The sequence below is a fragment of the Petaurus breviceps genome, unplaced genomic scaffold, assembly GCF_028583685.1.
Source record: "Petaurus breviceps papuanus isolate PSGF00001 unplaced genomic scaffold, PetGlider_PUasm1.0 90667, whole genome shotgun sequence".
NCBI lineage: Eukaryota > Metazoa > Chordata > Mammalia > Diprotodontia > Petauridae > Petaurus > Petaurus breviceps.
The window spans coordinates 3167474-3193608 of NW_027187302.1; the positions used below are offsets into that span (position 1 = coordinate 3167474).

The window sequence follows — 26135 nt, forward strand, 5'->3', positions numbered from 1 at the left end:
AACACAATACTTGGCACATAGTAAGCACTTAATAAATGTTATTTCATTCCTTCAACTAGAACAACTTCCTCATCTAGCAGAAGAGGAAACTGAGGACCAGAGAAGCTAAGAGACTTCTTCAAGCTCATACTAACAGTAAATGGCAGCCAAATTCCCACTTAGGGCTTAGGACTCTAAGCTTAGTGTTCTTTCCACTGCATCATACTACCTTCCTAAGATTCTAAAAGGATAGAAAATAACATCAATAGCATTTACACACACACACACACACACACACACACACACACACACACACACACACCCCCCTAACATTGACCAATATCAGAAACTCCCAACCCACAGATAATTTTTCTCACTGACATAAAAATCATCTACAAACAGAATCTCAGAGAAAAATACAGCTTGAGCACAAACTCAATAGGAATTCCTGGAAGAGATAAAGCAGGCGTTAATGAGAGCTTAAAAATGTTTCTATAAATGGAATGAGAGCACTGGAGGGAAAAAATGGAAAAGAAATGAGAGACAGGAAAGAAAGAATTGGAAAAGGAATAAACAGCCTTGATCAAATTCTGAAAAACAGAATGGCCCATATAGGAACCGATTACTTCATGAGGCAACAAGAAATATTAAAACAAAGTCAAAAGATTGGGGGGAAAAAGAAGAAAATCTAAGATATTTCAAAGCAATAAAAACTTACCACAAAAACAGAATTAGAAAAAAAATTTAAAAATCAGTGGACTTGGATTGGAGTAGAAGCAGGACCTCCATGTGGCTCCGGCTTCCACCTTCCCCAATCCATGTAAAAAGGGGACTCTGAAAAAACTTTGGAGGTATAGAACCCACAAAATGACACAGAGAAGCTAACCTCCCACTGAGGACAGCCCGGCAGGCCGACAGGAATCGGCCAGCGCAGGGCTCTGAGAGCCGAGCCCAGGCCCGAGTGAGCTGGAGGTTTTAGCCCCACGGCAGGCCTGACCAGGCGCCAGCTGGAGGGACTCCAGATCACCAGCAGCTGTGGCAGTTTCCAGATTTATCAACACATAGATATGAAGGACAAAGTGAGAGGTCAGTGCAGTCTGGACTTTGGGAGCGGTAGTTGGGAGAGCACTGGCTTTTGCCGCCAGAGCGAGAAGCTGCTGAGACGCTGGAAGTAGCGCCACATGGCAGCTTCAGCTCCTGGCCTGCAGAGTGTAGGGGGACCAAGCACCAGTCTGACGGATAATCGCTCTTGCTTTAACCTGCCTGGATCTGGATTGCAGTCTAGGGTCGAGGTCCTGGGGTGTGTGTCCAGCTTGCCAGAGCTTGTGGAGACCTCAGAGAAAGCACCCATCTAATACCTCCAGCACCTGAGAAAACCCCAGCGTTTGGGACAAAAGCTCCCCTGTCTGGTGGCAGAGTTCTACTGTGGCAAAAAGCCCAAGGGTCAAGTGACTGAGGGGCGACATGACCAGGCAAAGGAAACAAAGCAGACAGAAGATTACAACATTAGACTCCTATTTTGGGGACAAAAAGGAGCAAAGCATGGAACAGGAGGAAGACAGTGAATTCAGAACTCCTGCACCAAAAGCTTCAAAGGAAAAGACAAGCTGGTTACAGGCCATAGAGGACCTTAAGAAGCAGATAAGAGAAGTGGAGGAAAAATCTGGAAGAGAAATGAGAACAATGCAAGAAAATTACGAAATGAGAGTCAACAGCCTGACTGAGGAAAATAACACCTTAAAAAACAGACTAACTCAAATGGCAAAGGAGACTCAAAAAGGCAATGAGGAGAAGAATGCCTTAAAAAGCCAAATTTGCCAGATGGAAAAAGAATCTCAAAAGCTCAATGAGGAGAATCATTGCTTCAGAATTAGATTGGAGCAAATGAAAGCTAATGACTTTATGAGAAATCAAGATGCTGTTAAACAGATCCAAACAAATGAAAGAATAGAAGGCAACTTGAAAACTCATGAGAAAAACCACTGACCTGGAAAATAGATCCAGGAGAGATCATTTAAAAATTATTGGACTACCTGAAAGCCATGATCAAAGTAAGAACCTAGAAATCATCCTCCAGGAAGTTCTCAAAGAAAACTGCCCTGATGTTTTAGAACCAGAGGGCAAAATAGAGGTTGAAAGAATCCACCAATCACCTGCTGAAAAAGATCCCCAAAAGAAAACTCCTAGGAATATTATAGCCAGGTTCCAGAATTCCCAGATCAAGGAGAGAATATTATAAGCAGCCAGGAAGAAACAATTTGAATATTGTGGAAACACAATCAGGATAACACAGGATCTGGCAGCTTCTACACTGAGGGATCAAAGGGCTTGGAATATGATATTCCGGAAGTCAAAGGAGCTGCGATTCATGTTTCAGGGGAAAATATGGTCATTCAGTGGAATAGAGGACTTTCAAGCATTCTTGCTGAAAAAACCAGAGTTGAATAGAAAATTTGACATTCAGATACAAGAAGCAAGAGAAGCTTGAGAAGGTAAACAGGGAAAAGAAATAATAAGCCACTTATCAAAGTTGAACTATTAACATTCCTACATGGAAAAATGATAATTGTAACTGATGAAACTTTTCTCGGTATGAAACAGTTGAAGGGAATAGAAATATATGTGTGTGTGTGTATACATATATATGTCTATATCAGAGGGTATATGGGTATATGAATACATATGTAAATGTGTGTGTATATGTTTACAGGTATACATAGATAGAGGGCACAGGACCAATTTAACAGGAAGGGATGATACTTAAAAGGTTAAATTAAGAGGTAAGAGAGGAATATAATGAGAGGAGATGGAGAGAGACAGAATGGGGTAAACTATCTCATATAGAAGAGGCAAGGGAAAATGGTTACAATGGAGGGGAAGAATAGGAAAACAAATGGGAATGGATCAGCCGTATTCTCATTGAATTTGGCTCGGGGAGGGAATGAAATACACACTAAATAGGTATCTCACCCTATAGGAGAATAGGGGTAAGGGGATGAGAGGGGGGACCCATGATTTAACAGACACCCACATAAAGAAGCAGAGAACTTGGAATACAATATTACAGAAGGTAGAAAATGTGTTATAGCCGAGAATAAGCCCAGAAAAACTGAGAATAATGCTAGAGGGGAAAATAATGGACTTTAAATGAAAAAGGGAATTTATGAGCATTTAAGATAAAAAGGTCACAGCTGTAGAGAAACTTTGACATTTAAAGACAGAAGGGAAGAGAAACAAAAAGGTAAACATGAATGAATAATGATAAAGGACTAAAGAAGACAAAATTACCATCATTCAAATATGAAGATATGATACATGTGTCCCCTCTGAACCCTATCATTATCAGGACTCACAGAGGGAATCCAATTAGACAAAGCTGAAAGTATTCTGTTATATCATGAAAATCTTAAGAAAAGAATGAAGAAAGAGGAATACACTGCCAGAGGCTGGAGATGGAGAAAGAGCTAAGAAGGAAAAGGAGAGTTAGGCAAAATTATCTCACATACTTAGGTTGAACAAGTAAACAGTTATACCAACAAGGAGGAGGGGATGGGGTAGTAACTGACACTTGAACTTCATTATTTGAATTGGTAAAAAGGAGGAAGACTATATATACAAACACACTCACAGACACAGCTAAGTATAGAAATACATTTTACTAAACAAGGAAACAGAAGAAGAGGCAGGAAATGGGAGGAGGGGAGAGGAAATTAGAGGAAGGGTAAATCAAGGGAGAAATTATTCTTAAACAAAGGATATATAAAAATAGATTTTTTTTTGAGGTGGCAAAGAACAGAAATCTGAAAAGATGCCTATAAATTGAGGAATCAATGAACAAGTTCTGGTACACAAATGTAATGGAATATGATTGTGCTGAACACTTATCAGTGTAATGACCAACCACAATTACAGGAGATTGATAATATAATGTGCTACACACTTTCCTGATGGAAAGATGAAGAACTCAGAAAGAATAAATGAGACATTCAGAATAAGACAAATTTGGGGGGGGACACGTGGAAAGTTGTTTGGACTAAAAGTAAACGTGTCTACAATGGGTTTAGTTTTCCAATGTTTTCAACTGGGGTGAAAGGTAAGAGAATAAGAATGCAGATTTGGGCTTATTAAAACAAATAAAATATGTATTTTTTTTAAAAGTTGAAGAGAATAAGATATGTGGAGGAGATGATACTGCCAGTGGAGGATATTTCCATAGAAAATAAAGAGTAAAGGTCCAACATGTATCTACAAGACACAGTCATATCTGAGTAAGATAACTATTTGGATAAAAATAAAAATCTAACCTAATATGATTTTCACAGTACTGTCCCTTTGTGCTCTGAAATTCTATAATTCCTGAAAGGCATTTACAATAAGAACAGTTCCCCAGGCTTTGCTATGTTACACAGTCATCTACAAAAAAACACAAAATCAGGTGAAATTAATGTTTCAGTCCTATCTTATCTGATCATATCTAAACAGATCTGGCCTTAAAATTTTTAACACAACTTGCCATTAACTACCAATATCTGCTAATAATTCATTTTGGGAAAAAAATACATTTTCCTTTTGTACCTTTTTATAGTCAATGTGTATTAACAGGCTAGTCTTACATTTAAAAAGTCACTTCTTTATACCTTCTCTTTCTTACAACATCTGTTCTACTTTTCTCTACTAACCTTGCATGTGGTTGCATATAAATAGTGGTTGAAAAATTGAATGCTAGGGCTAATAAGCTTTTTATTAAAAAAAGCCTCTACACCAAGTTCACTTCCAACTTACCTCATCACTGTGACAGAACATAGGAGTAAATACATTCTCTAGAAGAGAAAGAACATGCTCATATGCTTCAAATAAGCATCTCATAGTCTGAAGTTTCACAACATCTATATAGATACCATCAGCAACTAGAAAAAAATAGAAAAAGAAATGCATAACAGTACACAACTTACTTATTTCTTAAGTACATGATAATGAAAGATAACACGAAAATACTACAAGTTACACTTTATACAAATAATATTTTGTTTTATGCTTCAACAAGCCAAGTCAGTTAATAAGAAATTTATGAAATGCTTACTATGTGCCAGATTCTATGAGTTTTGTATCTATGGGGATACCAAAAAAGGTAAAAAAAAACAAAACAACCCAACCCAAAACTGTTTCTGCCTTAAAGAAAAGTATATTTTAGTGAAAGAGACAACATGTAAGTAACTAGGTATACATAACATACATAATATGAGAGTAGGCAAAGATAATCTGAGACAGGAAGACATTAGTAGCTGAATGGAAGAGGGAGCGAGAAGTAAGCTGAATCTTGGAGGATGTCAGGGAAATTAAGAAGAGGACATGAGAAGGCAGACAATTCCAGACATGGGGGATATGCCAGTGCAAAGGCAGAGAGATGGAGACAGAAAATTGTGTTCAAAGAACAGCATGTAGGCCAGTGTCTCTGATTCAAAGAATACATAGAAGAGAATAAGATACAAAAAGACTGAAAAGGTAGGGAGGGGCCTAATTATGAAGAGCCTTACATGTCAAAAAGAAGATTTTGTATTTGGTCCAAGAGACAATAGAGAGCCACTGGAGCTCACTGAGCTGGGTGGTGGTGACATGGTCAAACCCATGTTTTAGAAAAATCACCTCTGCAATTGAGTGGAGGATAGACTGGAGTGGGGAAGAGGCTTGAGCCAGAGAGTCCATTTAGAAGACTATTTCAGTAGTTCAGGTGAGCAGTAATGAGGGCCTTAAAAAGAGCTGTGGCTATGTGAATGAAAGTAAGATCATATATACAAATGATGCCATATAGAAATGGCAAGATTGGACAAAAGACTGGACAATGAGGAATTCGAAGATGACATGGATGTTCTGAGCCTGCGGGACTAGTAGGATGATGGGACCCTCCACAGCAATAGCAAAGTTTGGAAAGGTGGAGGAAAGATAATGAGTTGTGTTTCAGATATGAGCTTGAGATGAGACAACCAAGAGGCAGATGTGAATAAGTAAGTACAGCTCAGGGGAGGGGCTAGGGCTGGATATTTAGATCTGGGAACCATCTGCATACAGATGATAATTGAACAGAAGAGATCTGGTGAGATTCCCAAAACAATAGCATAGAGGGGAAAAAAAAAAAGAAGGGGAGCCCTGGAATAGAGCCTTTGGGGACAACAATGGTTAATAGGAATGACCTGGATGAAGAACCAGAAATGGGGATAGAAGAAGCAATGGGGCAGAAAAGAAGTGAATCAAGAGGGAACAATGTCAAAAATGCCTAGAGAAAAGAGGGCATCCAAAAAGAGAATATGATCAACCATGCTGAAAAGAGATCAAGGAGAATTAAAACTGAGAAAAGTACATTAGATTTGGCAACTACAGACTGTAAAAACTACAGAGAACAGTTTCAGTTAAGGGATAAAGGTGGAAGCCAAATTGCAGAGTGTCTGCAGAAAAGAGTGATAGCAAAGGATGTAAGAATTCATTGCAGAGTACTTTCTCAAGTTTAGCCTTTAAAGAGGGAAGAGATAGGGGCGGCCAAGTGGCTCAGCGAGTTAGAGCACCAGCTCCAGTGTTGGGATGACCTGGAGATCGAATCCAGGGCTCAGACACTCAGCACCATACCCAGAAATAACTGGCCAAGTAACCTTGAGCAAGTTATTTAACCCTGATTGCTTAAAAAAAAAAAAAGAGAGAGAGAGAGAAGAGATATAGGAAGACAGCCAGTGGATCAATGCATCAAATGAAGGTTTTTACTGAAATATAAATATATATTTATTAGAAAGTGTAACATACAGAAGAACTGGGCTCTAGTCTCAGTTCCAAATGGAACTAACCAAGTTGAAAAAGCCCTGACAATTATAAAACTCTATATATTGTCATCACTCAAGACTTACTTCTTTGAATCTCTTCCACAATAAAAGGATCAAATCTAATTTTGTCAATACTTTCATCCAAACAATAGGTTTTATATATTTTCTTCACCTCTTCATGAAGGGACATCATTTCATCATTTGATAACTCTGGTCTCAAAATTCGGTCATTGAATTCCTCTGGCATATTAGGAAAAGGAAGAGAAAAAGATCACCTTATTTAACAAATAACATTTCTTAAGCACATTACATAAAAGTCTTAACTATGACTATTAATCTGATTTGGACTTTGTCTATATAATGACAAAACACCTGAATGAAGACACAAAAAAATCACCTGGTCATCCAAAATATCTTGTATATTTGATAACAAATGTCCAAATACTTATGAAACTGCACAATTTTGCACACAAAAATTTAAATGGCATGATGAAAAAACACTAGCCTAACACTTTTCTCAAAGAATATAAAGTATGGTTTCTTCAAAATATTGCCCAATTGAGCAGCTAGGTGGTAGAGTAGATAAGAGTATCAGGCTGGAGTCAGGAAGAAATCACCTTCCTGAGTTCAAATCTGCCCTCAGACACTTACTAACTTTGTGTGATCTTGGACAAGTCGCTAAACCCTGTTTGTCTCCATTTCCTCATTTGTAAAGTGAGCTGGAGAAGGAAATAGCAAACCACTCCAATATCTTTGCCAAGAAAACCCCAAAGAGTCACAGAGAATCATACACAACTGAAATGACTGAATGGCAACAAACAAGTAAGAAATTAACTTAATTTACTCAAATGACAATTTTTAAAAGTCAGTTTCTTATTTCCAGAGAAAGCTGCAAAAACCATTAAATTATTACTGAAAAGGGAGTAGGATCTTCTCAACACTGACTCAGAGTTTCTCAAATATGGATTAAATTTTTAAAAACTGGGCTTTGTGAGAACTAGTGGGAGTTATAGATAGGGTAGAAAAAAGGCTAATGGTTAAAGAGCAATGACAAAAACATTAAATAATAGTTCAGGGTATTTTTGTTTTTTAATTAAAGAAAAGGTATTCCCATCTCTTCTAGGCAGGAAATGCAAGTGCCACTCACAGAACCAATCCCACTATTGATAGCCATGAAAGTTTTGGCCTAGTATATTTCCAACTTCAGCCAGTTTGCTCTTCTTTAACAAAATCTGGAGCTCCCAGGGATTCACCATATTAATGGGAAACTTAGAGCAGCCACCCAACTGAGACAGCCCACAGCACCTCAGAATATTCAAAAGAGATCCACCAGCCCAAACCTCCTTAATAGCTGGAATTTCACACGTGTGTGTGTGGGGGGGGGGGGGGGGGGGGAGGGCGCATACCCTGGTTCTTACATCTGCTTTACTAGGAAAGACAGCTATTTACTGGGTTAACAATGTTTTTTAAAATTACATTCACTAGTTCAGGAGAAAAGTCAGCACTCTGAACTTAAGAGAAAATACAAGCAGAGAAATAAAGGACAACAGACAGGGCTCTGACTACCTGAATCAACCAACTATACACTTTACATATATCCCTGGATCAAGAGAGTCTTTACTTCTGAGCAGTCCCAGACCTCTAAACACACAGCCACTCAAAATCTCTATCAGGAAATCACAAGATCCTTCTCATAAATGAGCCCCCAAAGCAAAATACCAACTTAGAGTATATTACTTCTCAGAGCCAGAAGGCATCACAACCGTGGTGACTCAGTGCCTAATTAGAAATTAGCAAAAGGTGTGAAAGCCTTCCTACAAGCAAGCTTCTCTTAATGGGCTCCACATGAAGCCTATTAATGGGCAGGAAAGATCTTAAATCCCATTAACAATAGAGTATCCTACCTTGACCAGCTAAATAACTTAGATGAAGTAAATGTGAAAAAGAGCTACAAGTAAAATCCTGTTAACAAAAATTCTATCACAATAAAACTTTGTAATGAAAATTGCCATTATCCTGAAAATGGCCCACTTTTTTAAATGAGCATAAGCATTACTAAATAATTATGAAGAAAGGATTTTGTTATAATAAAATAAACAAAGCACTATTAAGGTGGTCACCAACTAGTTCAGGATGTAACAAACTCCTTTAGTACAAAAATGCTTTCCTCTAATTCTCATCCATATACAAATCATTTGTGATAAAGCAAGAAAAGTCTTTGAAGTAATTTCCCAAATGTTGCCTAACGCTGCTTTATCTTTTCCCTGTAACCAAGTCAATTATTAGTAACAGTCTATCCAGAGGATCAAAGTCTTTTGGTGCTTCAAAGAATCTTTAACCTAATCCAATCTCTTAATTTTACAAATGAAGAAATGAGGACAGAAAGGTTCAGTGCCTTACTGAAGACCATACAGATTAAAAAGTTGGGAGGTGAAAGTGGAAGAAACCAAAGCCACAATCCAAATCCCAATTCTAACCCCAACTCTCTTTCCTACACCAGTCCACATTTTATACCATAAGGACCATATATTTTAAAATCTCACTGAAGGTTATAATTATGGCTTTCTGCTATACTCCTTCAATTAACATTTTCCTATTAACAAATGAGCAGAACATTGCTATTTTCCTTGAGGGAATCAAAGGAAAGGTTAATTTTATTGGAGGGACTGAAAGAAAATACCCTAGGACCAAATTATTCTGTAAAAGAGAAGCTTGCTATAGCAAAATTACAAAAAACACCACTATTTTGGAATCTTACACATATATTTATTATATTGACAATTTTGATGCATTGAGTTTTGGGATTTTTTTATTTCTAATAAGATTTAGTCATAGCCAGTTACAGGTCAAATCTCAATGTGGGGAACAGAAGCATACACTTCCAAAGAAGTGGTGAGTTATATGCAATGGACATTTATAATAACGTTTCAGAACAACAGAAGAAGCAGAGTACCTCTTTAACAAGCTCTGGCCTTAAAATTCAAAAACAATTTTTTCAATGTAACATATTCAGTAAGCACAAAGGTAAGCCTCACCCACGGTCAGACAAAACTGTAACACATGCACTGCTCCTTCTTGTTTCAGAAAATTCATGAAGCGAAACAAAAGATCTTGCTGTTCTCTAATCTCCTTCAATTCTAACTTCAGCACCTTGAAACAAGGTGTAAGAGAGTCAAATACTGAATAGATATTTTGTAATTTTTCTTTAAATTAAAAACAATATAATAATCTGTTGCAAATAAAAGTACTTTGCCTACTTACAGAAGGCTTTTTATTTCTAGGCTCTGCAAATTTCTGCAAGAAAGGAACCAAAGAGGAAGCAGGTTCTGTTGCTTTTTCTGGCTATTAAAAAAAAAAGACAATGAACCAATTCAATTATATCCGATTTGGTTGATATGAAACAAAATGCAACACAATTTTAAATGCTTTCTAAAGTGGTCAATACTCACTGGACTGTCATCTATGAAGATGATAAGTAAATGATTCACAGTATCCTAATGGGAAATAATAAACACAGGTTGACATGACAAAAGAAACAAGCTGAAAATAATTCCTTCACTGTATACTGCCCAGAATTCTGGAAGACTTTTCTCAAACTATGACAGTTTCTATGTTAATCCAATGGAGAAACAAATGAGACAGTGGCAAAACATTTTCAGGGATGTGCCAGAAGGACAATTTCCTCTCATTCTTTGCAGAAGATGTGCAAAAAATGTTATTCTCACACAGGGAATAAAACTTTTTATATAATTTTAGTGCTTCAATCTTACTGGATCAGCTAGGAAATCCAAAGAAGGAAGAAAAACAGAACCAGACAGGATCTCTCTTATAAGTAAAGTCAGGGATCTGGAGGGGAAAAAAAAAAAGAATAGTTACATAACTGTGACAAAATTTGGGACCACAAGCTAGAAATGAAAATTTAATAGAAAAGTATTGCCATAGTAAGAAATAAGTATTAAAAAGTACTTTCTACCTAAGAAATTTCATTATAAAGACAAATTGTAAAACCTCCCACATAGATTCTTAAGAAAAGGTAGAGAGTGAATCTCTCTGGGATGTTTTAAAGACAATCCTGCCAGGACATAGGGAGATAAACCAGATGACCTTTTACAGTGCTTCACCTGTCTAGTAACAAAGTGCCTACAGAGTTGCTTAAAGTGTTTATGCCTATTTGAACACTAACCTGAATTTTCTAAAAAGAAATATCAAGAAAAAATGAAAAATTATTATCTTGCCAATAGTGAAATTCACTTCAAATTAATAGCTTTATCTTTGATTTCTTAAGGTTCAATGATACCAATAGTAAGGCAAATACCATTCAGATCTATCACCTAAATTCATCACCTTAAGACCTGATGAATGATTGGTGTTTTTTTTTTTAAACTAAAAATTGTTCAAAGTTTAGGTCAATCTCTAATTATAGTCTATGACTACTGTGATCAGGAATATCAATATACACTGTGGCAGGGCACATAAATACTGTCACAAAAAGTTCCAAAATATTTATACCTGCAGTCTGTTGCTTTAGGGGGCAAAATATAAGGAAAAAGTAATTCAGTAAGTTTCCTCAAATAGTGTAACTCATCTCTTCGACTTCTCAAAGCTACATGAAGTTCTGGTCCATACTCTTCTAAAGCAGCTTGTTGTAAAAATTCTGAATTTTTTACTATAAAGAAAGATATAAATCAGTATTAGGTTATGCAATCTTGAATAAAAAAATCTCAAATTTTGATTCCACAGTATTTTACTCCTTCCAACTCTAAATATGCAGCATGCTAACAACAAGTATTATACATACATTAAAGATCAATAAAAATGTATCAACTAAAGTGAAACCAGATCATCTCTAGTGTAAAAATATTTACAACAAATGCCAAGTAACTTAAGAATTCCTAAGATCAGAAATGCAGTCAGATAATTTGATATGTCTTCCCAAGATTTGAAGTAGATAACAGAACTGTTGTTGGTTTACTTTCAGCAACTGTACCACACAGAAGTTAAAAACAAACAAAAAGTTTGCTAAACATCTATCCTGTGCACTGATTTAAGAATCAATCACTAATAAAAACTAATCGGAAACAAATAGATGTCTATCAACAGAGGAATGGTCAAATAGTGAATATGAATATGATCAACTTTTGGTGTGCTATAGGAAATGATTAACAGAAAAAAAATTCAGAGAAACATGGGAAGACATATGAATTAAAGAGAAATGAAGTAAAACTAGGAAGTTGCACAATGACAACAATGTAAAAAGAATAAAGAAACACAGGCTAATAGAGTGTAATGATAATGACCAAAGGAGATGTTGGAGAAGAGTTAAGAAAAAGCCATCCTCTTTCCATTTTTGCAGAGCTGTGCAACTACAGATATGATACACAGCAATTACTGTCAGTCTGAGTTGATATGTTCATTAGTTTTGCTAAATGGCTTTTATTTTTCGTTTTTGTTACAAAGGATGGTGGATGGGGAGGAAGGATATATTTTTAAATGAAGGTGATATAAAAACAAAAGATGTCAATAAAATTTGTTTAAAACAATATCTAAAACAAATCAACCAAGTTGTTAAAAGTTACTTTAATGCACAGGCAACTAATTGCATACCATCTAAAATGAAATAAAATTCCAGTGTTTCCAAGAAGAAAACTAAATTATTAACATCCAAAATCTAAAGATGGATACAAAAGTATATGAAACAAGAGTTTCCAAAAAACAAATGCAAGTTAATAAAGCTATGTAAAAAAGTCATTAACAATGAGGAAAATGTAAATTAAGACAACACTGGTATCTCTGATAAAGGCCTCATTTCCAAAATATATAGAGAACTGAGTCAAATTTATAAAAATACAAGTCATTCCCCAACTGATAAATGGTCAAAGAACATTAACAGGCAGTTTCCAGAGGAAGAAATTAAAGCTATCTACAGTCACGTGAAAAAATGCGCTAAATCACTATTTATTAGAGAAATGCAAATAAAAACAACTCCAAGGTACCATATCATACCTATCAGATTAGCTAACATGACAAAAGAGGAAAATGATAAATGCTAGAGAAGATGTGGGAAAATTGGAACATTAATACATTGTTCGTGGAGTTGTGAACGGATCCAACTATTCTGAGAGCAATTTGGAACTATGCCCAAAGGGCTATCATACTGTACATACCCTTTAACCCAGCAATATCACTTCTAGATCTGTATCCCCAAAAGATCATACAAATGGGAAATGAACCCACATGTACAAAAATAGTTATAATATCTCTTTTTGTGGTGGCAAAGAACTGAAAATTGAGGGGATGTCCATCAGCTGGAGAATGAATGAACAAGTTGTGGTATATGAATGTAATGGAATACTATTGTGCTATAAGAAATGATGAGCAGGTAGACTTCAGAAAAACCTGGAATGACTTGAATGAACTGATGCTGAGTAAAGCGAGCAGAACCAGAAGCACATTGTAGACAGTAACAGCCACAATGTATCACAACTAACTTTGACAGATTTATCATTCTTAACAATATAAGCATCCAAGACAACTATAAAAGACTCATGATGGAAAATGCTCTCCACATCTAAAAAAAAGAACTAACTCACATGCTATAAAACAAAACTGGAGGAAGTCATGGAATCAAAATGAGTACATACCAATTTATACTATTGAAACTCAAGTGGTCTTATATTGCAGGAAGGAAATGTTTTTATTCCTCCCTAAATAACCACTTTATCTCATTTCAACAGAAGCTGTTCCAGATTTTCTCTTCTTTCCTCAATCCTTGTACTTATATAGGCCATTTTCTATGCGCTCCTTCACCTCAAAATCTCTTTTCATCACCTTTTACTTTGTCTTCCTTTCCCCCCGGTCTCTGATAATGCGATGGTTGTAGGGGTAACCTTAGGATCATCATAAAATGCTACACAATAAGTGAGAAAACAGGGATGACAGAGGGGCCAATCTGCTGGGGAAGATGGGATCGCTTGTACACTTATTGGCAAGTGGAAAGACCACCTCTTCATGTAAGACAGTAGTGAAAAAGATAGTAGTTGAAGGCAACTGAATGGTATGAGATGAGAAGGAAAAAATGGCCTTTTTTCTTGCCACCACAAGTTCATCTACATTTATCTTAGATCCTTTCCATCTTCTCCAACAGAATAACTCCAAATCATCACCCCCTCTAATCTTCAATCTCTCCCTCTATTTATTAGTTCCTTCCCTGCTACCCAAATCTCCTGCACCCTTCTCTATATCTTACCAGGGATGACCTGAAGATTCAACAAAGAAGAAGTAGCCAGACAGGTAAGAGAAGAACCAAGAAAGAAATTGTCATGAAAACATAAAAAGGTGAGGAAACTAAGGAAAAGAGGATGATTGACAATGTCAAAGGCTGAAGAGAGGTTAAGAAGGATGAGAATTAAGAAAAAAGTCATTAGATTTGGCAATTAAGACATCACTGATAACTTTGGAGACAGCAGTAACTTTGGAGACAGCAGTTTCAGTTGAATGATGAAATCAGAAAACAGTCTCAGGAAATTTAAAAGAGAGGAAAGCAAATGAAGGCAGCTATTGTGGACAGGCTTCTCAAGAAATTTTCCAACAAAAGGGAAGATATGTGGAACAACAGCTAATGGGTATACATGGAGTAAGGGTTTTTTTAAGGATAGGGCAGACATGGGTGTGTCTGTCGGAAGTAAAAAAGAAGATGGGGGATTAGGGGTGGCTAGGTGGCGCAGTGAATAGAGCACCAGCCCTGGAGTCAGGAGGAACTGAGTTCGGATCTGGCCTCAGACACTTAACACACACAAAAAAAACAAACTAGCCCTGTGACCTTGGGCAAGTCACTTAACCCCAATTGCTGTCCAAAGAGCAAAAAAAAAAAAGAAGAAGAAGAAGTTGAAGATGGGGTGATTAAAGATAAGTAAGAAAACAGGGATAACAGAGGGGCCAGTCTGCTGGGGAAGATGGAATATGATGGGATCACTTGTGCACTTATTGGCAAGTAGAAAGAGGAAAGACCACCTCTTCATGTAAGACAGTAGTGAAAAAGGTAGTAGTTGAAGGCAACTGAATGGTATGAGATGAGAAGGAAAAAAGAGGGAGCTATCAGTGAATGGCATCGACTTTTTCTTACCTTAATAGCAACATAAGTGATGGAAACATAAAGAGAATATAAGAACCCACTGTAATAAAAAAAAAAAAAGCAAAATAATGTATGACTTGATATAATGAAATTGGTGCATATGTTCAAAATATATCAAATTCTTTAGTGCAACTATGGAAACTACTTTGTTCAAAGAATCCTCTAATCATTAGTGAGGCAAAAAAATCAGGGAGACATTCTCATTTATCACCTGGTTGTACTATTTTTGGGGCTTCTCTTCCATGCCCCATCAAGTTCATTATTGGGATAATCTCATCATTCTATTAAAAAAAATCTCCTGAGCCTTGGTAATCTATCTTATCACTACCCTTTACCACTCTAATTGGAGGGTGGAGTCATTAACTCCCAACTTCCATTTAAGGAGAGAGTTCAGATCAGACACCTCATTTCTTACCTGGCTGCACTACTTTAGGACTTCTCTGACTGATTTCTACACCATGCCCTCACATCCTCCTCCTATCTCTGCTTTTTAGCTTCCCTTTGTGTTTTGTCTTCCCTTATTAGATTGAAGGCTTCTTTAGGGCAGGAACTGTTTTTCTTTTTTTCAAATTTATATCCCTGATGCTTAGTATAGTCCTTGGCACATAACTTAATACAGGTTTATTGACTACTAACTAGCAAAATTATATATAGTGATAGATGATGACCAGGGCAAAGTTCTAATGGAAGAGATATTCACTACAATAGTGAAGTCCTTCAGATGATACTGGTCACAGGTAACATTATTCTAAGTGCCACCAAGTCCCAGAAAACTATGGGCCCTCTTCAGCGAAATTAATGAACAATCAATGGAAGTTAACCCAGCGACTGATACAGGGGGAAAAAAACATAGCCCAAGATCACAGACTTAACACTGGAAGAAACATTAAAGGCCATCTAGTTTAACTCTCTTATTTCACAGCTAAAGAAATTTCGGCCGAGAGATGTAGAGCGGTTTGCGCAAAACCCACTGTCGAAACTTTGATTTGCATGTAGGTCCTCTGACTACAAATCCAACACTCTTCCCACTCTTTTTATCTTCCCAGGAGGGTTCTGACATACGTTGGAAGAAAAACCTACTAACTTTGTCCATCAGTACATATATCTTCCATAGGCACTGCAAATGGAACATGAACTGGCCTAGAATTAAATATTCTAGAATAGGATTCTCTTCTAGGAAGAGAATGTGATAAACTACATTTGGAAAATTGTGTAGCATTTTATGATGATCCTAAGGTTACCCCTACAACCAGAAAACATTTTCAATGCTGATCTTCTTCCAGTAATGGATATGAATCATGAAATACCATGTTGGATAGAATTATGAAAGGCTATGAACCACAAACATCATAATAAATTCAAATGACATAAAAAGGTAATGGAATGATGCATGGCAAGTCAAGAGAAGGCTGAAATATATTAACAATTAAAGACATTACAATTATATACGTGAAGAAAAGGAAGTTGGCCACTCATGTTGAAAGTGAAGGCTAACAGGTAAATAGTTTAATTGTTGCTCTGAAACATAGCAAGTGTTAAAAGTGCCAAAGAAGGCCTTCTAATTGTCATGTACACCAGCCCAATTCTGACAAACATTAAAGTGAACAAACATTATGGAGAAACCCCACAAGTACCACTAATAGCCATCAACTAATCAAACATGTTGTGAGGCTAAAACAGAAGGTGACATGTGGCAGACAGGTCAAATCAATGCTACTATACCTTGACTACAACTTACCCTCAGAATCTGATGAAGGCATTCCAGGACCCAGAGTCCAAGAGTATTAGGAACTGTAGTATCCCCCAGACCATCATGCCTATTTCAAGCTCAGCCCCACAGCCATCATCAAAGAACGAAATCCTTAAAAAATAAGGACCTGACTTCTCTGCTACCATCACTAACTGATAATCAACTATGACCAAACCAAAAGATAAGCACAAGAACCCTCGAAATAGGAGAAAATATATTTGATGCAAAAACAAAACATCAATATAAATTTATTTTATAAAAAATGAAAATGAAAAAGCATCATACTATATAATTTGTTTATAAATCTATATTCTGAAATATCTCACATCTGAAGAATTCATACCAAAAGATAACTGTAAGAGATAACTTTCCATTATGTCAAATTCACTTGGATAAACAGCATGACAAACTATATGGCAGAAGTCAATTTTGCAAAGAACCAAGTACATAATAGGTTTCATGATTTCAAAAAATATTTTAGAATAAAATCAGGCCACTGTGGGGCGGCCAGGTAGCACAGTGAGTAAGAGCACTGGCTCCAGTGTTGAGAAGACCTGGAGAGTGAATCCCGGGCTCAGACACTTATTGACCACCCAGAAACACCTGGCTGTGTAACCTTGAGCAAGTTACTTAACCCCAATTGCTTAGGGGAGGCCAGGTGGCTCAGCGAGTAAGAGCACCGGCTCCAGTGTCAGGATGACCTGGATCAAATCCAGGCTCAGATACTCAGCACCACACCCAGAAATAATAACTGGCCGTGTAATCTTGAGCAAGTTACTTACCCCTGATTGCTTTAAAAAAAAAATCAGGCCACTGTGATTTTTTTTAACAGTCACACAAAGTTTATAAGAAAGGGAAGGGAGGTTCATTTTTTTTAAAAGCCACCTCTATAGGAACTGTAAACATCATTCTGACTTATCAATGATTATATTTTAAATCTCAAGAAAAAAAAATTCCAAAAATACTGTTCAAATTGTATTAAGCAAGATAGGTTACCTTTCTGATTTGCTTTAGATATCATTTCTATGTGCTTCATTGCTGCTTTTAACATTTTCTTGGTTATAACTGCTGGGATATCCACCTAAAAAAGAAAGTTTAAATCAAAGTAAAATATTTCATAATTATCATTAAGATGCTGAATGCAAGATACCTATAGCTAAAATATTAAATGTAGGATAACTAAACTATTAAAAAAAGATAACTATAGCAAATATATTAAGATTCTAAAAGCTTTGTGTATTCAAAGAACACATTGGGAGCAGCTAGGTGGTAATATATTAAGATTCTAAAAGCCTTGTGTATTCAAAGAACACATTGGGGACAGCTAGGTGGCACAGTGAATAGAACACTGGCCCTGGAGTCAGGAAGACCTGAGTTCAAATCCAGCCTCAGACATTTAACACTTACTAGCCATGTGACCTTGGGCAAGTCACTTAACCCCAACTGCCCTGCCTTTCCCCCTCCAAAAAAAAAACTCCAACAAAAAACACATTGGTTATAATATGATACTATTTGAATCATTAATCTCAAACTCTATTTTTCAGATTTCTCTCAAAATAAGTATCTGAATTGCTGGAATTAAAGAATTACAGAGTTGCTAGGGACCCTAGAAATCACCTGGACCAAACCTAAATGAGGCATAAACTTCCCTTCCACAAATTTTCCCTACAGATGCCTTGCTTGTAAACGTTATCTAGTAAATATTTTAACAAATTTGCCCAAACGGTTGAGACACTATTGAAAGATTGTAATGTCAGAGAGCTTTTGTTTTTGGCAAGATTATTTCTTTCCCCTTATAATGAGCCCAAATCAAAACCACTGTCATATCTATGCACCAATCCTTCTTCTGCCCTGTGGGGTCTGAAGACAACAATCATCTCCCTTATTAACCTTTTCTTCCTAAGGCTAAGGAGCCCTAGTCCTTTTATTTAAGAAAAAAATTTTATGGGGGCAGCTAGGTGGCACGGTGAATAGAGCACCGGCTTTGGAGTCAGAAGGACCAGAGTTCAAATCCGGCCTCAGACACTTGACACACTAGCCATGTGACTTTGGGCAATTCCCTTAACCCCAACTGCTCTGCCCTCCCCCCTCCAAAAAAGAAAAAAAAATGCCTGTTCAAAGTTGTGGTATATAAGCATAATGGGATACTACTATGCTATAAGAACAGGAGAATTTCAGAAAAACCTGAAAAGACTTATATGAACTGATGCTGAGTGAAGTGAGCAGAACCAGAAGAACACTACACAGAGTAACAGCCACATTATGTGATAAGTAACTTTCATAGACTTGGCTCTCCTCAGCAACACAAGGATCTAAGACAACTCTACAAAAGACTATAATGGAAAATGATGTCCACATCCAGAGAAGGAACTATGGAGTATGAATGCAAATCAAAGTATACTATTTGCTCTTTTTTGTTGTTGCTGTTTGGTTTCTTCTTTCTTATGGCTCCTCTCATTGGTTCTAATTCTTCTTTAAAACATGACTAATGTGAAAATATGTTTAATATGAATATATATGTAGAGTCAATATCAGATTGCATGCCATCTTGGGGAAGGGGGAGGAAAAGAAAGAAGGGGGAGAAAATTTAAAACTCAAAAGCTTATGGAAGTGAATATTGAAAACTAAAAATAAATAAATTTTAAAATGCCTGTTCAGATACTTTAACCACTTATTTATATAGAAAGTAGGTGATACAGTGGATACAGCACTGGACCTACAGTCAGGAAGATTTCAGTTCAAATTTAAGTTGCTGTGTGACCCTGGACAAGTCTCTTCACTGACTGACTGCCTCAAGTTTTCTCATCTGTAAAATGAGGATAATAATACCTATCTCCCAGAATTGCTGTGAGGATAAAATGAGATAATACTTGAAAAGTGCTTTATAAACCTTAAAGTGCTATATAAATGCTACTTATCTACTGGAAAAAGGAATTTTCTAATATTTGAATCAATTCTTTATACACCTTGGAAATGAGACCTTTAGGAACAACTTCCACCCAAAATTACTTCCCTTACCACTTTTTCCATTATTTCCACTGAGATTCTTGAATATTTGTCTTTCCAGATCAATTTCAATATCATTTTTTCCAGCTCAAAAAAAAATCTTTTGGAGTTTACTACTATGGCACAGAATAGGCACAGCAAGGCAGTATTACTATTTTTATTATATTGGCTCAGTCTACCCATAAGCAATTAATATTCCTCCAATTAGGTTTATCTTTATATCTGTAAAGAATGTTTTGTGGTTGTATTCATATACTTTCTGTACATGTCTTGGTAGGTAGATGCCCATTTTGTGGTTATTATGAATGAAATTTCTCTAACTCTCCCAGCTGGACTTTTTGGGTAATATACAGAAATGCTGATGAAATATGTGAACTAATTTTGTATACTGTAACTTCACTGAAGTTATTGTTTAATTTATAGTTGACTCTCTAAGGTTGTCCAAGTAAATCACCACATTGTCTACAAAATGCAAGAGTTTCATTTCTTCTTTGCCTGTGCTTATTCCTTCGATTTCTTTTTTCCTGTCCTATTGTTATAGCTAGCATTTCTGGCACTCCATCAAATAATAATTGCCTTAACATTACTATTATTAATAATAGTTAGTATTTATATAATATCTACTATGTTCCAGGAACTGTGCTAAGTGCTTTAGAAATATTCTCGCATTTGATCTTCATGTCAATCCTGGAAGGTGGGTGCTATTTTTCCCCCACTTTACAATTGTAGAAACTGAGGCAAGCAAAGGCTAAATGACTTGCCCAAGGTCATACAGCTAGCAAATGTCTGAGGTCAGATCTGATCTCAGGTCTTTCTACCTTCAGACCCAGTACTGTCACCTTCTTCCAGCCTAAAGAGACTCATTCCAGAAGGGACAACTGAACCATTTTTAATCAAACATTTCATCCTAGAGGACTGAAGGTGCATTTTAATTAATAAAAGTAAAGAATTATTCAATATATTCTATGTAGAATGAAAATAAAATGTTTAAGTTATTAAGAAGCAATCTTAAGCAAAAACCCAGGATTTCTTATTAAAATGTATACCTTGTGAATTCTTCGAACTAACACAGATGCAAAAAAACGCAATGTTACTCTTAGTTCATCAACAAAAGACTCGTCATCAGTTACATCCCTGTGATGGGCAAAAAAAGCACACTTTTAGAAACTTAGAGCAGTCTTACAATTCACCATAAATTATTCAAATTAAATTATTATTAAGCACCTGCTATGAAACAGCACTATGCTATATGCCCTACTAATACAAACACTGAAAAAATATAGTGTCTGTCTTTAAGAAGACTGCATTCTACTGGGTGAGAGATAGAAGAGAAAAAAAAAGGAAAAATATGTACACAGATATGTAAATACAAAATAATTTAAGGTGAGGGGCAGGGAGGCTTGATATAGAAAAGTTTCTTGTTGCATATAGCACTTGAACTAAGCCTGGAAGGAACCAAGGGATTCTAGATTGTAGAAATAAAGAAGATAAACATTCCAAGACAGATTACACAAAAAGAAGTTGAAAATACTTGAAGTTCAAAAAATAGTAAGTTGCTTTCTAAAAATGTAGAGTATGTAAAGGTGAACAATATGAAAAAAATACTGGAAAGATAGGCAGAAGGCAGACTGTAAAGAATTTTAAATGCCATACTAAACAGTTTAAATTTTGCCCTAGGCAATATGAAGCCACTAAGGATGTCAGAGAAAAAGAATGACATCAAATCTGTATCTCAAAAGTACTATCTCAGCAGCTAAGTAGAGAATGGACTAGTACAGAGACAACTTAGGAGTAGGGAGACCAATTAAAAAGCTATTACAATAATCCAGGCAAAAGGATAAGGACCCAAATTAATACAACAGCAGAGAAAGGATATATGCACCAAGATACGGCAGACACAGAATTGATAAACCTTGACAACTCATTATAGACCGGAGTTATGGGAAAGGTGAAGAAGTTAGAGCTAATCTGAGATTACAAACCTGAACTACTAGACAGGTCTTGGTTCTCTAGAGAGCAACTTTGTATCCCTAGGCCAGTGTGGCTGAATCACAAAGTATGTGTGTGGAGAGGAGTTAAGTGAGAAAAGACTGGAAAGGTAGGAAGAGACCAGGCTGGGAAGAGTTTTGAATGCAGATGAGAGAATTTTGTATTGACAGGGAGTCACTAGAGTTTGGGGGCAGCTAGGTGGCACAGTGGATAGAGTGATGGGCCTACAATCAGGAAGACTCACCTTTCCTAGTTCAAATCTGACCTCAGACACGTGCTATGTGACTGTGGGCAAGTCACTTAACTAACATCTGTTTCCCTCAGTTTCATCATCTGTAAAATGTGCTGGAAAAGTAAATGGTAAACCACTCCAATAACTTTGCCAAGAAGACCTCAAGTGGGGTCACAAAGAATTGCACGTGACTAAAAAATGACCAAACAACAACACTCAAGTTTATTAAGTAAGAAGGTGACAGTCAAGATGGCGGAGTAGAAACAGGACTTCCTCAGGGCTCTGGCTTCCACCTCCCCCAATTCATGTAAAATGGGACTCTGAACAAACTTTGGAGCAACAAAACCCACAAAATGACACAAAGAAGCTAACCTCCCATTGAGGAGAGCCCGGCAGACCAGCAGGAATCAGCCAGCACAGCATGCTGGGAGGCAACCACAGCCCCACCATTTTAGCCCCAGGGCAGGCCTGACCAACCACCAGCTGGAGGGACTTCAGATCAGCTGTGGCGGCTTCCAGAATTATCAGCACACAGATGTTAAGGACAAAGTGAGAGGTCAGTGCAGTCTGGACTTTGGGATCCAGCAGTTGGGAGGGCAACTGGCCTTTGCCCCCAGGGCGAGAAGCTGCTGAGACACTGCAGCAGTGCAGCCACCCCCACATGGCAGCTTCAGCTCCTGGCCTACATAGTATAGGGGGACCAAGCAACCAGTCTGAGGGGTATTTGCTCTTGCTTTAACATGCTTGGACTTGGATTGCAGTCTAGGGTGGAGGTCCTGGAGTGTGCGACCAGCTTGCTAGAGCATGTGGAGACTTCAGAGAGGGCACCCAACTAATACCTTCAGCAGCTGAGAAAACCCCAGCATTTGACACAAAGTTCCCCTGTCTGGTGGCAGAGTCCTATTGTGGCAAAAAGCCAAGGGGTCAAGTGACTGAGTGGCAACATAAGCAGACAAAGGAAGCAAAATAAACAGAGCACCCCAATTTTACACTCCTATTTTGGCAACAAAAAGGATCAAAGCATGGAACAGGAGGAAGCCAATGAAGTCAGAACTTCTGTACCAAAAGCTTCAAAGGAAAAGACGACCTGGTTACAGGCCATAGAGGACCTTAAGAAGAAGATAAGAGAAGTGGAGGAAAAATTTGGAAGAGAAATGAGAACGATGCAAGAAAATTATGAAATGAGAGTCAACAGCCTGACTGAGGAAAATAACACCTTAAAAAATACACTAACTCAAATGGCAAAAGAGGCTCAAAAAGGCAATGAGGAGAAGAATGCCTTAAAAAGACGAATTTGCCAGATGGAAAAAGAATCTCAAAAGCTCACTGAGGAGAATCATTGCTTCAGAATTAGATTGGAGCAAATGGAAGCTAGTGACTTTATGAGAAATCAAGATGCTGTTAAACAGATCCAAACAAATGAAAGAACAGAAGGCAATATGAAATATCTCATGGGAAAAACCACTGACCTGGAAAATAGATCCAGGAGAGATCATTTAAAAATTATTGGATTACCTGAAAGCCATGACCAAAGAAAGAACCTAGAAATCATCCTCCAAGAAATTCTCAAGGAAAACTGCCCTGATATTTTAGAAGCAGAGGGCAAAATAGAGGTTGAAAGAATCCACCAAACACCTCCTGAAAAAGATCCCAAAAAGAAAACTCCTAGGAATATTATAGCCAGGTTCCAGAATTCCCAGATCAAGGAGAGAATATTACAAGCAGCCAGGAAGAAACAATTTGAATATTGTGGAAACACAATCAGGATAACACAGGATCTGGCAGCTTCTACACTGAGAGATGGGAGGGCTTAGAATATGATATTCCAGTGGGCAAAGGGGCTGGGATTAAAACCAAGAATCACTGACCCAGCAAAACTGAGTATCATGTTTCAGGGGAAAATATGGTCATTCATTGGAATAGAGCACTTTCAAGTATTCTTGATGGAAAAAACAGAGTTGAATAGAAAATCTGACATTCAGATACAAGAAGCAAGAGAAACATGAAAAGGTAAACAGGGAAAAGAAATCATAAGGAAATTATCAAAGTTGAACTATTTACATTCCTACATGGAAAAATGATAATTGTAACTGATGAAACTTTTCTCAGTATCAAACAGTTGAAAGGAATAGAAGTATATATATATATATACATATATATATATATGAGGGTATATGGGCATATGAATACATATGTGAATGTGTATATATATATGTTTACAGGTATACATAGATAGAGGGCACAGGACCAATTTAATAGGAAGGGATTATACTTAAAAGGTGAAATTAAGAGGTGAGAGAGGAATATAATGAGAGGAGATAAGGAGAGGCAGAATGGGGTAAACTATCTCATATAGAAGAGGCAAGGGAAAAAACAATGAAGAGGAAGAACAGGAAGGCAAAAAGGCAAAAACCTTATTCTCATTGAATTTGGCTCAGGGAGGGAATGACATACACACTAAATAGGGTATCTCACCCTAAAGGAGAGTAGGGGGGAAGGGGATGAGAGGGGGGATGATGGAAGTGAGGGCAGGCTGGGGGGAGGGAAGTTGGAAGCACTCACTTTTGAAAAGGGACAGGATCAAAGTAGAGAATAGAACAAGTGGGAGGTGGGAGAGGAGGGAGGGAAATATAGCCAGTCTTTTACAATATATCTACTATGGTAATGTTTTGCATAGCTACACATGTAAAACCTATACTAAATTGCTTATCTTCCCAGTAAGGGTGAGTGACAAGAGAGGAAGGGAATGAATCTGGAATTCAAAGTTTTCAAATCAAATGTTTAAAATATATATATATATTCATATATACTATTATTAATATTATTTTACATGTAATTGGGAAATAAGATATACAGGCACTGGGGCACAGAGATCCACCATGCCCTACTGGAAAAGTCAAAGGGGGTATGGGAGAAGATATGGGAGAGAGCTGACTGGAGGAGGGGATGTCCTGTGGGACCACTATTTTGGGGCGGTGGGTAGGGGAAAAACAGGGAAAAAAATGGTAACTCAAAATCTAGCAGAAATGAATGATGTAAACCAGAAGTTAATAAAGCATTTGGAAAAAAAAAAGTAAGGTGACATGGCCACACCTATGCTCTGGGAAAACCACTTGGCAGCTGAGCGAGTGAAGGATAGACCAATGAAGTACAAAGAGACCTGAGGCAAGGAAACCAGCTAGGATGTGGTAGTAGAATGAATGAATACTGATAAGACTGAAGTAAAGTGGTAGCCATGTAAGTGGAGAGAAGGGAACATATTCAAAAGATGCTAATAAAAGTAGAAACACCATGATTTGGCTATGGACTAGATATGTGGGGTGAGAACAAGGAGTCGAGGATAACATAAAGGCTGCAAACTGAGAAGAGAATAGTGGTGGTCTTGATAGTAATAATAAAGCTCAGGAGAAGAAAGAGTTTGGGGGAAAAGATAATGAGTTCTGTCTTGGACATGTTGAGTTTGAGATGACTATGGGATTATCCAGTTCAAGATTTCCAGACAGCAGTTAGTGACAAAGGATTGGAGCACAAGAGAATGACTACTGCTTATGGATTAGATTTGGGAATTATTGATATGATCTGGGAATAATCTGCATCGAAATAATTTTAACCCTTGGGAGTCTATGAGATCACTAAGTGAGATAATAGAGAGGAAGAAGGTATAAGAGAGTCTTGGAAAAAACACATGGTTGGGGTATGACATGAAGGGAATCTCCAGAAAAGGAGACAGTGAAGGAGCGACCAGACAGATAGGAGCAGAACCAGGAGTGTAATGTCACAAAAACCTAGAGAGGAAAAAGTATCCAGGAGATGATGGTGATGGACTACAGATCAGTCAAAAAGGATGGTGACATCTGAAAGTCCATTAGATTTAGCAATTAAGAGAATAGTAACTTTGGAGTTACCAGTCTCAAATACCAGCTTCAGCTGAATAATGAAGTGGAATCCAGACTGAAGAGAGTTTAAAATCAAGAGAGAAGAAAAGAATTTGGGCGTAAAGCTGTCTTTCTCAAGGAATTTAGCTGAAAAGGGGACGGGGGGGGGGAGGGGGGCGGGAGAAATACAAGATCATAGGTAGTTTGGATAGTTGATCAAGTAAGGTTTAAATTAAAGCTAAAAGCAACATAGTAGGCATGTTTATAGGCTGGTAGGAAGGGGCCATTAGATAGGGAAAGTCTGAAGATTAAAGGAATGAAAAGGATAGTGATGACAATCTGGTAGAAAAGATAGGAGGAGAAAGGA

The 26135-nt window shown here is 37.3% G+C and overlaps 1 protein-coding gene across 3 annotated transcripts in view; it reads right to left on the bottom strand.

Annotated features, from left to right (window-relative positions):
• The window catches only part of SNX14 (sorting nexin 14), a 110906-nt gene that overhangs the window by 59061 nt on the left and 25710 nt on the right, over positions 1–26135 (bottom strand). For all 3 annotated transcript variants that reach the window (XM_069065090.1, XM_069065089.1, XM_069065088.1), the window contains exons 6-14: positions 20719–20806; positions 17663–17747; positions 11295–11451; positions 10556–10631; positions 10235–10279; positions 10047–10127; positions 9821–9935; positions 6870–7025; positions 4762–4886 (exon numbers count right to left, since the gene is read on the bottom strand). In XM_069065090.1, coding sequence (XP_068921191.1) covers positions 4762–4886; positions 6870–7025; positions 9821–9935; positions 10047–10127; positions 10235–10279; positions 10556–10631; positions 11295–11451; positions 17663–17747; positions 20719–20806 — 928 coding nt within the window. The remainder of the gene's footprint in view (positions 1–4761; positions 4887–6869; positions 7026–9820; positions 9936–10046; positions 10128–10234; positions 10280–10555; positions 10632–11294; positions 11452–17662; positions 17748–20718; positions 20807–26135) is intronic.